The sequence below is a fragment of the Muntiacus reevesi genome, chromosome 17, assembly GCF_963930625.1.
Source record: "Muntiacus reevesi chromosome 17, mMunRee1.1, whole genome shotgun sequence".
NCBI lineage: Eukaryota > Metazoa > Chordata > Mammalia > Artiodactyla > Cervidae > Muntiacus > Muntiacus reevesi.
Genome location: NC_089265.1, coordinates 58454107 through 58471481, shown reverse-complemented (window position 1 = coordinate 58471481; position 17375 = coordinate 58454107). Strand labels below are relative to the sequence as shown.

At 41.0% G+C, this 17375-nt stretch overlaps 1 protein-coding gene across 4 annotated transcripts in view; it reads right to left on the bottom strand.

The window, feature by feature from the left end:
* The window catches only part of TDRD7 (tudor domain containing 7), a 90983-nt gene that overhangs the window by 33547 nt on the left and 40061 nt on the right, over nt 1–17375 (bottom strand). For all 4 annotated transcript variants that reach the window (XM_065907740.1, XM_065907741.1, XM_065907743.1 and 1 more), the window contains one exon: nt 3127–3713. In XM_065907740.1, coding sequence (XP_065763812.1) covers nt 3127–3713 — 587 coding nt within the window. The remainder of the gene's footprint in view (nt 1–3126; nt 3714–17375) is intronic.

Below are 17375 nucleotides of genomic sequence, written 5' to 3'. Positions count from 1 at the left end.
GCACACAACTTCTTCCAACAACACAAGAGACAGTTCTGCACATGGACACCACCAGATGGTCAATACCGAAATCAGACTGACTATATTCTCTGCAGCTGGACTGAGAAGCTCTATACAGTCAGAAAAAACAAGACCAGAAGCTGACTGTGGCTCAGATCACAAACTCCTTATTGCAAAATTTAGACTTAAATTGAAGAAAGTAGGGAAAACCACTATACCATTCAGATATGACCTAAATCAGATCTCTTATAATTATACAGTGGAAGTGACAAATAGACTCAAGGGATTAGATCTAACAGATATAGTGCCGAAAGAGCCAGGGACTGAGGTTCGTAATACTGTACAGGAGGCAGTGATCAAAACCATCCCCAAGACGACGAAATGCAAAAAGGCTAAATGGTTGCCTGAGAAGGCCTTATAAATAGCAGAGAAAAGAAGAGAAGAAAAAGGCAAAGGAGAAGAGATATATCTATATGAATGCAAAATTCCAAAGAACAGCAAGGAATGATAAGAAAGTCTCCCTAGGTGATCAATGCAAATAAATACAGGAAAACAATAGAATGGTAAAGCCAGGAGATCTTTCAAGAAAATTAGAGATACCAAGGGAACACTTCAAGCAAAGATGGGCACAATAAAGGACAGAAATGATATGGACTTAAAAGCAGCAGACGATATTAAAAAGAGGTGGCAAGAATACACAGAAGAACTATACAAAAAAGATCTTCATGACCCAGATAACCATGATGGTGTGATCACTCACCTAGAGCCAGACATCCTTGAGTGTGAAGTCAAGTGGGCCTTAGGCAGCATCACTACAAACAAAGTCAGTGGAGGTGATGGAATTCCAGCTGAGCTATTTATTTCAAATCCTAAAAGATGACGCTGTGAAAGTGCTGCACTCAATATGCCAGCAAATTTGGAAAACTCAACAGTGCCCACAGGACTGGAAAAGGTCAGTTTTTATTCCAATCCCAAAGAAAGGCAATGCCAAAGAATATTCAAACTACCACACAACTGCACTCATCTCAAACACAAGCAAAGTAATGCTCAAAATTCTCCAAGTTAGGTTTCAACAGTATGTGAACAGTGAACTTTCAGATGTTCAAGTTGGATCTAGAAAAGGTAGGGGAACCAGAGATCAAATTGTCAACATCCGTTGGATCACAGAAAAAGCAAGAGAGTTCCAGAAGAACATCTACTTCTGCTTCATTGACTATGCTAAAGCCTTTGACTGTAGAGATCACAACAAACTGTGGAAAATTCTTAAAGAGACTGGAATACCAGACCACCTCACCTGCATCCTGAGAAAATTGTATGCAGGTCAAGAAGCAACAGTTAGAATCAGACATGGAACAATGGACTGTTCCAAACTGGGAAAGGAGTACATCAAAGCTGTATGCTGTCACCTTGCTTATTTAACTTATATGCAGAGCACATCATGTGAAATGCTGGGCTGGATAAAAAAGTGAAAGTGAAAGTCGCTCAGTCGTGTCCGACTCTTTGCAACTGTGGAATTCTGTCTGTGGAATTCTCCAGGCCAGAATACTGGAGTGGGTAGCCTTTCCCTTCTCCAGCAGATCTTCCCAACCCAGGGATCGAACTGGGGTTTCCTGCATTGCAGGCAGATTCTTTACCAACTGAGCTATGAACATAAGCTGAACTCAAGATTGCAGGGAGAAATATTAATAACCTCAGATATGCAGATGACACCACCCTTATGGCAGAAAGTGAAGAGGAACTAAAGAGTCTCCTGATGAAAGTGAAAGAAGAGAGTGAAAAAGCTGGCTTAAAACTCAACATTCAAAAAACGAAGATCATGGCATCCAGACCCATCACTTCATGGCAAATAGATGGAGAAACAATGGACACTGTGACAGACTTTATTTTCTTGGACTCCAAAATCACTGCAGATGGCGACTGCAGCCATGAAAGCAAAAGACGCTTGGCTCCTTGGAAGAAAAGTTATGACCAACCTAGACAGTTTATTAAAAAATAGAGACGTTACTTTGCCAACAAAGGGCCATCTATTCAAAGCTATGATTTTTCTAGTAGTCATGTACAGATGTGAGAGTTGGACTATAAAGAAAGCTGAGCGCAGAAGAATTGATGCTTTTGAACTATGGTGTTGGAGAGGACTCTTGAGAGTCTCTTGGACTGCAAGGAGATCCAACCAGTCCATCCTAAAGGAGATCAGTCCTGAATATTCATTGGAAGGACTGATGTTGAAGCTGAAGCTCCAATACTTTGGCCACCTGATGTGAAGAACTGACTCACTGGAAAAGACCCTGATGCTGGGAAAGATTGAAGGTGAGAGGAGAAGGGGACGTCAGAGGATGAGATGGTTGGATCATATTTTTCACCAACTCAGTGCATATGAGTTTGAGCAAGCTCTGGGAGTTGGTGATGGACAGGGAACCCTGGCGTGCTGCATTCCATGGGGTTGCAAAGAGTTGGACACAACTGAGCAACTGAACTGAACTGAGTCTACATTTTCTTCAAAAGTCCACATCAAGTACCTGGAGCTGGACTGCTTGTTTATAATTTCAGTAATCATTAGCCACTTAGGCAATAATTCCTTCTCCCAGGCAATACAAAAGGCTCAAGAAACCAGCTGGCTAATCTGATATTACACTAGGAAGGTGCTGATTGGCTATTCTGACTTTTCATAAATGCTACATAATTCCAGATTAAACAGTATTTCCTACATAGTGGGTGGTTGCTTTTGACATATTAATATATAGTTACTATTAAGCTTCTGACAGATTTTTTTCAGGTTCAGACCATATCATCATTCCAATTTTTAAAAGTGTTAGAAATCTTTTCTTCCAAAATAGTTATTTTGAACATTTAACAAATATTAAGAATCATTATAACTCTATCTATAACTAAAAATATATTATTCTTCCTCAACCAGCACCCATGTGAAGAAAAGCCAAGTAGCAACAGTAGTGACAGTCAAAGTGTTAGCTGCTCAGTCGTGTCTGACTCTTTGCAACCCCATGAAACTGTAGCCTGCCAGGCTCCTCTGTCCATGGAATTCTCCAGGCAAGAATACTGGAGTGGGTTGCCATTTTCTTCTCCCAGAGATCTTTACCAGAATTCTAAAGAATTAGAAAATAAACTTGCCTGATAACCACTTCGTTTGTATTGCTCAGTTCAACCACCAAGACTGACGGTGACGTCTCAGTTGGAATGATTAGCGGAGGAATGGTCACAGTCTCCATAAAGGTGTCTGTACTTTCAGCAATGCTTTCTTCTATCTGCAAATATTCTTGTTCAACCATAGACTTGATATCATAGTTGCCACGTGCTTGCTCTGCATCCTTTAGGATTTTGTCAGCGGGAGATGGAAGTTTAGCATAGAGAATGGCCTTCTGGGGATTTCCAGAAATGTAGTCTATGGTGCATACGTCAGAAAGCAAATCAAGATTTTTTAAGGCATCCTCGGGTAATTTCACTTTGTACATGTCCTCAAATGTTTTCGGGAGTGCACTGGCCCAAAGCCCACTTGAGTATTTCACCAACAGCTCTGCAACTTTCTCTTTAAAGTCTCCTGGCATAACTGCTGGACACCCTTTGAGTGGTGGTATTTGTTTTGGAGCAGGTAGTGGGGGTGGAGGCACTTTTTCAGCATTCAGTTCACTTTTCAAAAGCTGCTTTCTCTTAGGTGGATAAAGAAGTGAATCCTGACCACCACTGCAAGGTTTTTCCACCTGAAATTTTTAAATAAAGCAAGTTACAGATATTTTAATGGCTATCAACAATGTGAAAACACATGAATGCATTTTTAACTTTGAGAAAAACTTTTCAAATGAATGAAGAGAACACAAAAGTGTACATTTTACTCTTCTCAATCACTGCCTTTACTTGTGAACATGATCGTGCACCGCATTTCAGAAAGAGGCAGGGAAATGAAATAATATGGATCTCCCTGTGAAGCATCTGACTTCCAATAACCCTAGGAAACCACAGGCGCTTCTGCCTTGTACACCACATCTCACCTCATTCTCTCTGACAAAGCCAAAGCAGCAGCTTAGAAAACTGACAGAATATGAGGAGGAATGAAACCATGGAAAGGTATCAGGGCTGTCAGGAATAAATGACTGGGAAGAAAGCTGGAAATATGCAGGCAAAAATGAAGCGCTAGCTCTCTTCTTCCTGCAATATCCTGAGAAAACCCTCAGCTTTTCATTTTGTAGAGAAAGGTCGCTCCAGTGGTAAGGAACGCTTTTTCCAATCACCACACTAGAAAGAACTAAACGTGTTGCCCCTTTAATGAACAAGACTTAAAAATGCCCAGCATTTGCATATAATCCAATTTTCTTTTCGCAACATTCCAGAGAGACATGGCATGATGGCATCTCCTAATGTAAGAGAAGGAGAAGAAAAACAAGCCTGGTACCATTTCCCTGAGTTCTAAGACTGTCTACTTCTAGACCAGGGGCCACACACTATAGGCTACAGCCCAAGGCGGCAAGCCACCTGTTCTTGCCTAGTCTGTGACCTAAGAATGACTTTTCTACTTTTTTAAAGGTGTTTCTTTCATTTATTTATTTATTTAGGCCTCACTGTGTGGCATGCGGGATCTTAGTTCCCCAACCAGGGATCGAACCCATACCCCCTGCAGTGGAAGCACAGTCTCAACCACCGGGCTGCTAGGGAAGTCCCTCCATTTTTAAATGGTTGGAAAAAATGAAAAGAATTACTCTGTGACATGAAAATGAAATTCAGTGTACACCAACAAAGTTTTATTGGCACCCAGCCAGCTCTATGCAGAGCATGTGGCCGCTTTTGCGCTCCAACGGCAGAGTCAAGTAGTCATGCCAGACTGTGGGTGACGGTCACATCGCTCACGACCTGCAAAACCTAAAACACTTACTACCTGGTCCTCTATAGAAAAAGTTTCTCAACTTCTGATTAGACAGGAATTAGTATGCATAGCCCTCCCAAAATTTTCTGTTTTGTCAGATCCTATTCACCTATTCCTTAGCTGAAATTTAAGCCCTTAGGAGGCTACCCAGACCACTAAGGCGATAATGCAAGCTTATGAGAAGTACCCTCTTCTCCCAAAAGAACAGACTATTAAAGTATGCTGGGCACGTAGCTTGTCAGCAAAAACACTGACTTCATTTACTAATTTTCTGTATAATGCTTAGGAAGAGAGACCATAAATACAGTTTGCCCCTGAATAACACAGGTTTGAACTTCACAGGTCCACTTACATGCAGATTTTTCTTTCACTAAATATGCATTAGAGTACTACACAATCCGTAGCAATGAAGATCTAGCACAGCCAAAAATAAATGAAATAAATTTAAATGCATTCGATGATGTGTGAATTGCATCTCGATTGTGAAAATTCAGGGGCAAACACTGCCTAATACATGTGGCAAGTGTGGATATGGGGGGCGGTAAGGCTATACAAGGGTTTTCAACTGTACATAAGGTTGGTGCCCCTAACTCCCGTGTTGTTCAAGGGTCAATTGTATGTATGCATAAAGAAGGTATCCTCTTGTACCAGAGAAGAGCTTTAATAAGTAAAAAGACGCAAGTCAATTTAATATTAAATTAGATTGCTTTTAATCTTGCTATATTCTGGATGACAGCTAAGAGGAGATCTTAAGAATGCTGGTATACATGTAAAATGTTAGGTTTTCCTCCTCATTCTTCTGCCAACGTGTGCTTAAGACTTGGGAAAGGTCCATGCCTGACAAACTTGAAGTATCAATGAAAGCAGAAGTAATATAGCCTGTGTTCGGCATCTGCAGGCATCCCCTGTCATCACTGGTGGACTCCTGCTGACACTGTGAGACATTCTAGATGGTATGTTAAGGCTAGAAACAAATATCTGGACACTCCTCATCTTGCTCTCAATGGTTAGCCCACCTCTCTAGAGGCTCATGTTTTAACATCTGCTATCTTAAAATGCCAATCTTCATTGTGCTTTAAGACACTTAAGATACATGAACACAGATCAGGTATCCAGAGAAAGTTTGAAAAACATACTTTTTGAGAAAATGCAGAAAATAAACCAGAATTCTATTTTTATGTGAGTTATTCACTTATCATGCAGAATCCTAGTTTTTATAATTTTAGATTTAGACATGGCAATCCTCCATTATCCAAAGTCACTTGAGCCTTCTGGGTCCATCTTAAAACCCTTCTTCAGTCTTCACCGAGCAGCATCTTCTTAACTCTCTGCAACACCTTCTCTAAAGTGGATCAGTTCATTTCAGCCACTTAGCTGGGTCCGACTCTTTGCGACCCCATGGAACGCAGCACGCCAGGCCTCCCTGTCCATCACCAACTCCCAGAGTTTACTCAAACTCATATCCATTGAGTCGGTGATGCCATCCAACCATCTCATCCTCTGTTGGCCCCTTCTCCTCCCGCCTTCAATCCTTCCCAGCATCAGGGTCTTTTCCAGTGAGTCAGTTCTTCACATCAGGGGCCAAAGTATTGGAGTTTCAGCTTCAGCATCAGTCCTCCCAATGAATATCCAGGACTGATCTCCTTTAGGATGGACTGGCTGGATCTCCTTGCTGTCCAAGGGACTCTCAAGAGTCTTCTCCAACACGATAGTTCAAAAGCATCAATTCTTCTGCGCTCAGCTTTCTTTATAGTCCAACTCTCACATCCATACATGACTACTGGAAAAACCATTGCTTTGACTAGAAGGACCTTTGTTGGCAAAGTAATGTCTCTGCTTTTAATAAGCTGTCTAGGTTGGTCATAATTTTTCTTCCAAGGAGCAAGTACCTTTTGATTTCATGGCTTCAGTAACCATCTGCAGTGATTTTGGAGCCCCTCAAAATAAAGCCTGTCACTGTTTCCACTGTTCCCCCATCTATTTGCCATGAAGTGATGGGACTGGATGCCATGATCTTCATTTTTTGAATGCTGAGTTTTAAGCCAGCCTTCTCACTCTCCTCTTTCACTTTCATCAAGAGGCTCTTTAGTTCCTCTTTGCTTTCTGCCATAAGGGTGATGTCATCTGCATATCTGAGGTTATTGATATTTCTCCCAGCAATCTTGATTCCAGTTTGTGCTTCATCCAGTCCAGTGTGATGTACTCTGCATATAAGTTAAATAAGCAGGGTGATATATACAGCCTTGACGTACTCCCTTCCCAATTTGGAAACAGTCTGTTGTTCCATGTCCAGTTCTAACTGTTGCTTCCTGACCTGCATACAGATTTCTCAGGAGGCAGGTCAGGTGGTCTGGTATTCCCACCTCTTTCAGAATTTTCCACAGTTTGTTGTGATCCACACAGTCAAAGGCTTTGGCGTAGTCAATAAAGCAGAGGTAGATGTTTTTCTAGAACTCTCTCGCTAGATGGCAGAGACTAATTTCAATGGAATATAGCCCATCTTACATATCTAAAATAACTCTCACTAGCCCCATGACCAACTGTTGACGTAGCTTCTTCTGATCTAAATGAGGATAAGAGTTCTTTAGCTTTATGATCCTTTTCTTTCCAGTGAGTTAACTGGGAATATGAGATACTTCAATGTTTGTTTACTAGCCTTCCCCACTCTTGGCCCCAAAGCTTCCATTCCCATCTGTGCTCTAGATGTAATCAGAACCAATTACCTAACAATGTACTTTGTCAAAGCTCTAAGCATGACCTCTAAACATGACCAATACACTGAATTCTTCCAACTAGGGCTTCCTGTCTTAACAGAAGTTATGAATATTTGGTCCACTTGATGTGAATTTGTTCAGGGCAAGAGGAGAATTCACATTTTTCTGGCCTTTATTCGAGACTAATGTTTAAAAATCACCTTTAAGTAGGAAGCTTCCAGGGCTCCATCTGGAGCATTTATATTAAGCTTTGCCAGTCAGCCCATCAAAGAGATTTTTCACCAACAAGCCTGATTTTATCCAAAATACAAACAATAGACAAATAATCATCTAATCTGGAAGGTATATTTGTTTCCTCAGCAGTTTTATTTTCATTGTTTAAGGCTGATACCCTATCCCACCACTGCCAATCACCAAAACAACTAGTTCCTTGAATTGCAGGCACTTTCCAGTTCTTACTGACTTCTTTTTGATCTCTAGAAGGTTGGTTATATGCCTAAATACACTTTGTTGGCTAGTGATTTGGCCTCTTTAAATTCAAATTAGCATTTACTAAGGTTAAACATAGGCCTGACTTTAGGAACTGAACCTGACACTTAACTGGAGTTGATTCAGAGGTCCTTCAACAGGTTAGACAAATATTCATGGATAATTTAGTGACATGGAAAACATGCCCAGTCCACATACTTCATTAGCCAATCTTTGGGGAATGGCTGAAAAGGTCACTCAACTCAAAGGAAAAAAATCATGGAACTCATATTTTTTAAAAATATATGTAATTTCAGACAAATAAAATTCTTCTAACTTAAAAGTCTTAAATTTTTCATGGAAGTGAAAATTTGTTTTTTCTCAGGAATTCCAATGTGATCACCATTGTCCTCCACAGCATGTGTCTTGTCTTTTTTTAATTTGCTGGTCAACTGCCTTAGAAAATACACCTATTACAATACCTATCCCCAGCCTGTGAGAATGTCTCCAGAGGCAAGAAATTGCTGGAATGCGGTTACAGTATGGTGTCCACTCTTCACTGTGCTCGGGTGCATCTGACCAGATTTACATGTTGTTCTACTGGCTCTTCCCCCAAAGCAGAACAGCTGTCTTCTGGCCTTCACAAAGGACCAAGGTAAGTCAACTGCTACTTGAAACATGGCTGCTATTACTTCCTTAGTGTGATAACCTGCTGCTGAACATTCCCACTGGATCTCTCAAGAGGCTGCTTTACAACTTCTAGTTCCTTTAGTCTAGTTGATTCAGGCACATACCTGAGGAGGGACTCAAAATGCCTCCTGTTCTATAGGGGACTCGGGATCATAATCCTGCCGTTTTCCTCTACATTTTCTTTGTTCTGGGCTCTACATTCTTTCTTTGGTTTTGGATATCCACCCCAAATATCACCAGTCCTGTGACTGGGAACTGGCATGATCTCCTCTGGTGATCATCAGAATATTCTAGAATCTAACATGTCTTAAACATACTATTTCCACAAGTTCATTGTATTTAGCTTCATTTCTGCCTCATTTGGAATCACAACTTGAATGAGATACTTCTCTCACATCCCTCTGAGTTTCTGTACGTTTGGAGTTGACAGATTAGGTTTGGAGATGTGAGACCCAAGGATTTAAAGCATCAACTTCTTCAGGAGCTCTGCACATTCAAAAAATAAAAGCTTTCATCCTATATGCCTAGAAATTATCTCCTAATACTAAGAAGGCTTCACTTCTTCCTAATTTACCTGTGCTGTAAAGTTCTTGAAGCCAAACTCCTTTGAGTCTAACTCTGCAGCATGGGTTGCTAAGGTAAACTTACTGTTTCTAATGGAATTAGAATTTTCCTTGGGATTCTATAATGGAATTGGTACTGTTCAATTACATCAAAGTTTTCAAAGCAGTTGTACGGGTCTTATTCAGCCACAGCTTTGTTTCCATTGGGTAGTGGTTTCTTTGTGTTGAAGCTTTTAAATTATGTCCTAAATTTCACTTTATATGGGCACCACTCAATACAAACCTGAGACAGTATGATAAATCACTATCCAATAAATAGGAAAAAGGAGCTATTTCAAATCCTAAAAGATGATGCTGTTAAAGTGCTGCACTCAATATGCCAGCAAATTTGGAAAACTCAACAGTGCCCACAGGACTGGAAAAGGTCAGTTTTCATTCCAATCCCAAAGAAAGGCAATGCCAAAGAATGTTCAAACTACCATACAATTGCACTCAGCTCACACGCCAGCAAAGTAATGCTCAAAAATCTCCAAGCCAGGCTTCAACAGTGCATGAACCGAGAACTTCCAGATGTTCAAGCTGGTTTTAGAAAAGGCAGAGGAACCAGAGATCAAATTGCCAACATCCTCTGGATCACAGAAAAAGCAAGAGAGTTCCAGAAAAACATCTACTTCTGCTTTACTGAATCTGCCAAAGCCTTTGACTGTGTGGATCACAACAAACTGTGGAACTTTCTTCAAGAGACAGGAATACCAGACCACCTTATCTGCCTCCTGAGAAATCTGTATGCAGGTCAGGAAGCAACAGTTAGAACTGGACATGGAACAACAGACTGTTTCCAAGTCGGGAAAGGAGTACATCATGGCTGTATATTGTCACCCTGCTTATTATATGCAGAGAACATCATGTGAAATGCCAGGGTAGATGAAGCACAAGCTGCAATCAAGATTGCTGGGAGAAATATCAATAACCTCAGATATGCAGATGACACCACCCTTATGGCAGAAAGTGAAGAAAAACTAAAGAGCCTCTTGATGAAAGTGAAAGAGGAGAGTGAAAAAGCCGGCTTAAAACTCAACATTCAGAAAACTAAGATCATGGCATCCAGTCCCCATCACTTCATGGCAAACAGATGGAGAAAAAATGGAAACAGTGACACACTTTTGTTTTGGAGGGGGGGCCTCCAAAATCACTGCAGATGGTGACTGAAGCCACGAAGTCAAAAGGCACTTACTTGCTCCTTGGAAGAAAAGCTATGACCAACCTAGACAGCATACTAAAAAGCAGAGACATTACTTTTAATTTTTTTTTTATTACTTTTTATTTACTATAAAAAGCTGAGTGCAGAAGAATTGATGCTTTTGAACTGTGGTATTGGAGAAGACTCTTGAGAGTCCCTTGGACAGCAAGGAGATCCAACCAGTCCATCCTAAAGGAGATCAGTCCTGGGTGTTCATTGGAATGACTGATGCTAAAGCTGAAACTCCAATACTTTGGCCCCTGATGTGAAGAACTGACTCACTGGAAAAGACCCTGATGCTGGGAAGGGTTGAAGGCGGGAGGAGAAGGGGATGACAGAGGATGAGATGGTTGGATGGCATCACCGACTCAATGGATATGAGTTTGAGCAAGCTCCAGGAGTTGGTGATGGACAAGGAAGCCTGGCGTGAGGCATTCCATGGGGTTGCAGAGAGTCAGACATGACTGAGCGACTGAACTCAACTGATGATAAATCACATTCACCTGGAGACCTGCCACCCAGCATCCCAAGTATTAGCAATGGCTTGTAATTCAAAAGCAACCCAATTAATAAAGTCAATTTCAGCAAGGCGTAAAGACCCCTGGGTACCTAGCAACAACTAAAACATCAAAGAGTCCTTGACCAGAAGCCTGAACCCTATGATTAGCCAGTTCACAGAAAGAAAGACTGGTTGATGATCTCCTACAGAGCTCAGGCTTTTTGTGTTAAAGCCAAGAAGTTCTGGAAGAGTTGGACAATTGAGAAAGAGATGAGGAAATGGTCCCCAGTGAAGAAAAAACTGATAGGTTAAGATCTGAAGCCTATAAGGGCAGTGGGTGAGGCTTATACTTCACACAGTATACTACATGGAGGTGAGTTAATACCCAACTTACCTTTCCAGACCACGTACATCTGCCACCCTCCCCTGTAGAGGCTCCTGCTATGCCCAGGATAGTTCAGAAAATTATAATTTTTAGTCACTTCTGTTTAAGAAAGTACAGGTGTCTGTGGTATATTCCACAAAGAATTAATCAGAGGGAAAGGAGAAAGTTCCTTGCAGATGGTACCGGATGTGTTCACAAACCATCTAGCCAGAGAAACTCTTTTTCCACCACCTTGGGTGAGTAGTTTTATAGACATTATATATTTCAAGGTCAATACTCTTTCACCCTTACCCCTTTTCTACTAAGGACTTTGCACTGATGCTGACTACAATCATTTGTATTTGGATCAATTTCAAGCCGTTTTCCTTTAGCATGGCCTGAGGTTCAGCACTTGTTCACAGGTCTCCGCAGGAAAACATCTGGTTAAATGTGTGCAGATCTTTGGGACATGATCTTGGGTGGCAGCTCTGGCTTTCACTGTGTATTCTAAGCCAAGCAGGTACTAGATACGCTTCTCATTACCTCTAGGGGGAGCAGGATCTGCCCCTTTAGGAAAGCAGAGATTCACTTCATCTAAGAGTATCATTTTCTTTATCCACTGCTCCTTATTTTTCAATTTTTCTGTCCTTTTTAGCGTTACCTCTGTTTTCATTGACAGAAGCTCCTTTGTAGCATTTGCTGGTAATGCCTCTGCTTTACCAGTGGGTTTTAACCTGCTTTCATTTAAGCTGGGCTGCCCCTGGAAAAAGAACAGTTGTCTTTTCCTATATACCTGCTATGTTTCTATACTGTACTGGCAGCTGCTCTTTTATAATAACGTTTGTATCACTTAATTCTAACAACCCTAAAGATGGGAAGAACAGTCATGTTTTAGAGTGAGGCCCTGATCTGTATGCTGAAAGTAATACCACTAAGAGATGGTCAAGGCAAAAACCAAACTCCAAAGACCAAACTCTACTGTACTGTTGGGCCTATGGGTAGTTTTCTGTTTCAAGTTCTGCAACAGCAACATCACATTACTCCCCAAGTGTCCTTTTCTGATTTCATTGCAGTGCAATTTTATCTTTCTCCTACTCAGATAGTCACTGGATTTAAATTTTAAAACTTCCAGTGTGTTCATTGTGTGTTTCTTTTTACTGATGAAAAGTCAGAAAAGATACTGGATTTCAATTTGCTCTTATGGCCGTCTTTCAAGTCCCAGCTTTACTCCTCAGTGCTGCTTCTGCTTGGAGAGGGCAACGGCACCCACTCCAGTGCTCTCGCCTGGAGGATTCCACGGGCAGAGGAGCCCGGAGGGCTGCAGTCCATGGGGTCGATAAGAGTCGGGCACGACTGAGCGACTTCACTTTCACTTTTCACTTCCATGCACTGGAGAAGGAAATGGCAGCCCCCTCCAGTGCTCTTGCCTGGAGAATCCCAGGGACGGGGGAGCCTGGTGGGCTGCCGTCTATGGGGTCGCACAGAGTCGGTCACAACTGAAGTGACTTAGCCCCAGCAGCGGCAGCAGCTGCTTCTGCTGGAATGGCCGTATAGATTGTATCAATACTGTTAAGGCTGAGGATACATCACTGTTGTTTCATTTATGTTCACTTCCTTAGAATTCAAGGTGTTTTTTACACAGACATATCCAGGCTTTAAAAAAAGAGGCAATTCATTTTGCATGGGCTGACAGGTGCTTTATCTTGTGCAATTACCATAATTAAAGTTAAGGCAAAAAAAAATAAAGTTAAGGCAAATTCCTGAACATACAAAAGTATGTAAGTGGCATAACTGCTGTTGCCACCTTTGATATTACAGAAATTGCAATCCAGAACTTCAGGAATTTTTAAGTCTGAGGTATTAGAAGGACTAAATGACTTAAAGCTCTGTGATTTCTAACAAACAAACAAAAAAATGACATATAAAATACAGACTAACAGTAAAACCCTTTTGTAAAAGCATGAATACTTAGCAGCATTAGGTACTTTTCTCATTTATATCATTTTATGCTATTATTCACTGATGTTATGTTCTGTGATTAAGGCTTGATGTGCTTCTAGCTGAACTCAGAATGTCTCCCACTATCTTGAAGCTACCCCCCAGTGCTCCTCTGCTAGGCCTCTGAGGTGCCAGCAGAGTCCTCTCAGCTAGGTGCATCTGTTCCTGTCTGGCTCTGAAGCAGCCCCCATCCACCCCCCAGCTTCAGCCAAGGCACTGAAGACATACTCCATGCCATGCGGGAACGGAGAGGTTTCTCTCGCCACCCATGTTTCAGAAAGTGGAGGATTTCAAGAAAACCTCTGGTATTTCACAATCACTGTCACAAGATTTGAAATTTCTGTGTAACGGCTACCTCCTCTGGGAAGTTTTTCTTGACTTGGCTGATGATGCCACACCCTCCTGTTTACATGTTTCCTTAACACCCTACATTTCTCCTTCATAACCACTGCAGGCTTACCCTTATTTGCTCAATGCTTATTTTCCCTGTTGGGCAGGGAAAAGTTCCTTAAGTTCCAGAAGGGCAAAACTCAGGTCTGTCTTGTTTACTGTTATTCTTAGCACCCAGGTCAGTGAGTGGCTCACAGAAGCATTTTATAAATATAATAACAGCCAAATATCAGTTAAAGAAAACATTATTAATAAGGCCACCCTTTCAGAACAGCTAGGAGGTGTTGCTATCTTTCTCCTAGGATCCAACAGCGATTCTTAGATGCTTGGTCAACAGTCTGCCATCTTGGGCTCTGAGGCTTTCCAAGACAGCTTCTGCACAAGTTCTTTAGGAACACTATGGAACTGGGTCATCATTGTTAACATGGTTTTATATTCCCTTTAGCCTTGAAAACTCTCAGTACACATTTTGCTGCTAGAGAGATCGAAAGGTTAAAAACAACAGATTCAAAGCATACTTCTGCCTGCATCAAGATGCCATCTAAAAAACTTGTAAAGTGACTTGTAGCATAGAGCTGATGAAACCTCTGTCAAGGTAAAATTTCAGAGCTGTTATTTGGTCCCTTGAGCTGATGCGACCCATTTTACATTCAAATGGAACTCCTGAAAGTGATTATCTCTGGGTGCTAGGATGATGGGTGATTTTTATTTCTTTTACAATGTTATTTTTCAGTACTTTTATATGGGATATTTTACATGACTGGGAGAGAAAGCACTTTTAAAAAAAGAAAGAAATGCAGTGCACTCAGATTCTTCTTCAGTTAGACAACAAGCCATATGGAGATACATATCACTAAGCCGTTCTCACCCTAAATTTTCGCAGTGCTGTGTGTTCTAACCTGTCTGACCTATCTGCAGTAGAATCAGCCTTGGGAATTCTATCAGTGTCCTTGCTTTCCAGCAAGGTGAAAAGCAAGAAGTCAGAAGAAAGGGAAAATAATCATGGTATAGCTATTTAAAACTGTCTAAAATTGACCATGGTGTAACATTTTGAAACTGTTTACCACCAGTCTGTTTAAAAAATCAGGCTACTAAAAAGACCATTTTGAAAAATACTGATAGATCTCATTAAAACTGGCAGTTTTTGTCATCCCAGACACAATGCTTCATTAATCAATTTCTCACACCTGACAACTGATAGTGATTACATCGAAACAGTCCTATTAAAATTGAGAGAAACAGCATGGAGATAAGAAAGATAACATTTTATTTCTGCTTCACATTATACCCTCATTGCCTAGACAGAAATAATCATGCAACAAAGATGCATTTGAGCAACCGAAAAATTAAAAATTATTTTAGCACTTGAAATTTAGTAGGAAACCACCCATTTTAGGTAAAGCTTCAACATCAAAGAAACAGGTATTCTGTCACCCGAAATCCTGGCAAAAGAAATTTTGAGGGTCTGGAGACATGTAAAGTAGTAAGGATGAGAATTTCTCTCCCAAACCCATAAATTTAGCTACACAAGTACTAGTTATTATCATGCAGTTTAAAGCAAACTAATCAGAAAAGTGAAGAAAGTGTTAGTCGCTCAAAAGTGTACGACTCCTCACAACCCCCATGGACTGGAGCCCACCAGGCTCCTCTGTCCATGGGATTTCCCAGGCAAGAACACGGGAGTGGGTTGCCATTCCCTTCTCCAGAGGATCTTCCCAACCCAGGGATCAAACCCTGGGTCCCTGCATTGCAGGCAGACTCTCTGCTGTCTGAGCCACCTGGGAACCATCAACCAGAAATATACTACATTAGGAAGAATCTGTGAAGTTAATTTAAAATTCTTTTACTCCGAAGATCCTTCTTTTTGGAAACTTAATAGTGAGTTATACGTGTATCTTCATAATAAGAGGACTTAAAGTTCATTGAAAACATAAGTTCATGAATATCTATGGATTTAAAAAATAAAAGAACTATATGCACTTCAAAAAGAAGCTCCAGGCCCTAGACCTTCAGATTGAGTGGCCTGGTGAAACCTCAAAAACCTCCTCAAGATTATGGAAATCTGAGAGGTTCCTCAATGCTGCTCAGCCTGCACCCAGTAAGAATATCCTTCCCAGAAAAGAATACAAATGGAATAAATCAAACAGCGACCTTAGAAATTCCTACCACAAGAACAAACCCCATATTCAACATAAATCAGGGAAAACATTCTTATGATCATTCTTGACTTTATAGGGAGGGAAAGAGCCATACTTCCAGAGTTTGGCATTTCTTGTTTTCTCACTTCACACTGTGCATTCATCAGCATGTTACATTGCCCTAAGGTGGTCTCAGTACCTAAGGCACTGCCTGGTACCTGCAGGTGTGGAGTGAATGATGTAAGAACGGACAAGATGGATGGATGGATGGACGGACATGTAACCCTTGTCTGGAAAGCCCACGGGACTGGGGCAGGTGTCAGTGCCCTGGAGGAAGCAGTGGTTATAAAAACACATGCCGTCTCTAGGTCAGGTGCCTATAAAAGGGAGTGGCCCACACTGCGCCCAGCGTTGGGGACCAAAGTATATATTAAAGTAAAGAAATGAAAGCCCTGTGTCAAATAATAATTGTCATGCATATCTAATTCTATAAGCTCAGAAGCACCAAGTAAAGCTAATGCTACTACTTAGAAGCTATTCTGCTGAATATAGTCTATGTAAACAGCACTAAGAAACCGTGAGGGACTTCCCTGCTGATCCAGTGTTTGGGAACTCGCCTGCCAATACAGGGGACACGGGTTTGATCCCCGCCCTGGGAAGACTCCACAAGCTGTGGGGTAAGCCCGCGTGCCGCAGCTACTGAGCCCAGGCGCCTAGAGCCCCTGTTCCCGACAAGAGAAGCCACAGCGATGAGAAGCCTGTGGGCTGCAACTAGAGAGCAGACCCAGTCGCCACGACTAGAGAAACGCCTGCGAGCAGCAACCAAGGCCCAGTGCGGCCAAAAATAAATAATTATATTAAAAAAGAGAAATATCTAAAGATTAGTTATAGGAAGCTAGTTTTCTCTATCTCTGGCTGAACTAAGATTTCTGATAAACTACTCTGATCCATCATTTTATTATAATAGACTCTCAAGTAGGAACAGGCATGAAAATTGATGTTAGCTCACCTTTCAATTTTTTCCTTCAAAGGAGTTTTTAAAAATTTAAAATCTGAATTCTGTATTAATTTTTTAAAGGTATTCTATAAATAATTAGCCAAAATAACCAAAATCTGTTCAGCTGAATGTCTTTAAAAATACTCAGGGAAAAAAAAAAAAAAAAAACTCAGGAACAAGCATATAAAATTTGAGGCCAACAAAAAATGTTCTATTACCAGTTAAGTTCAAATTATTAAATCGATAAAGTCATCAGTATCTACTGGTAACAGTTCAATACTAAATGGTGTGTATGTATATATATATGATCACATATTAAATACACAGCAATTACACACACAGCTCTCAACCAAGACGTATTTCTCCTATAAATAAGAACTTATATGTGTTAAACTTAGTGATAAAAGATTAATGAAGCAGTATTATGTAAAGTGCTTCATGCTC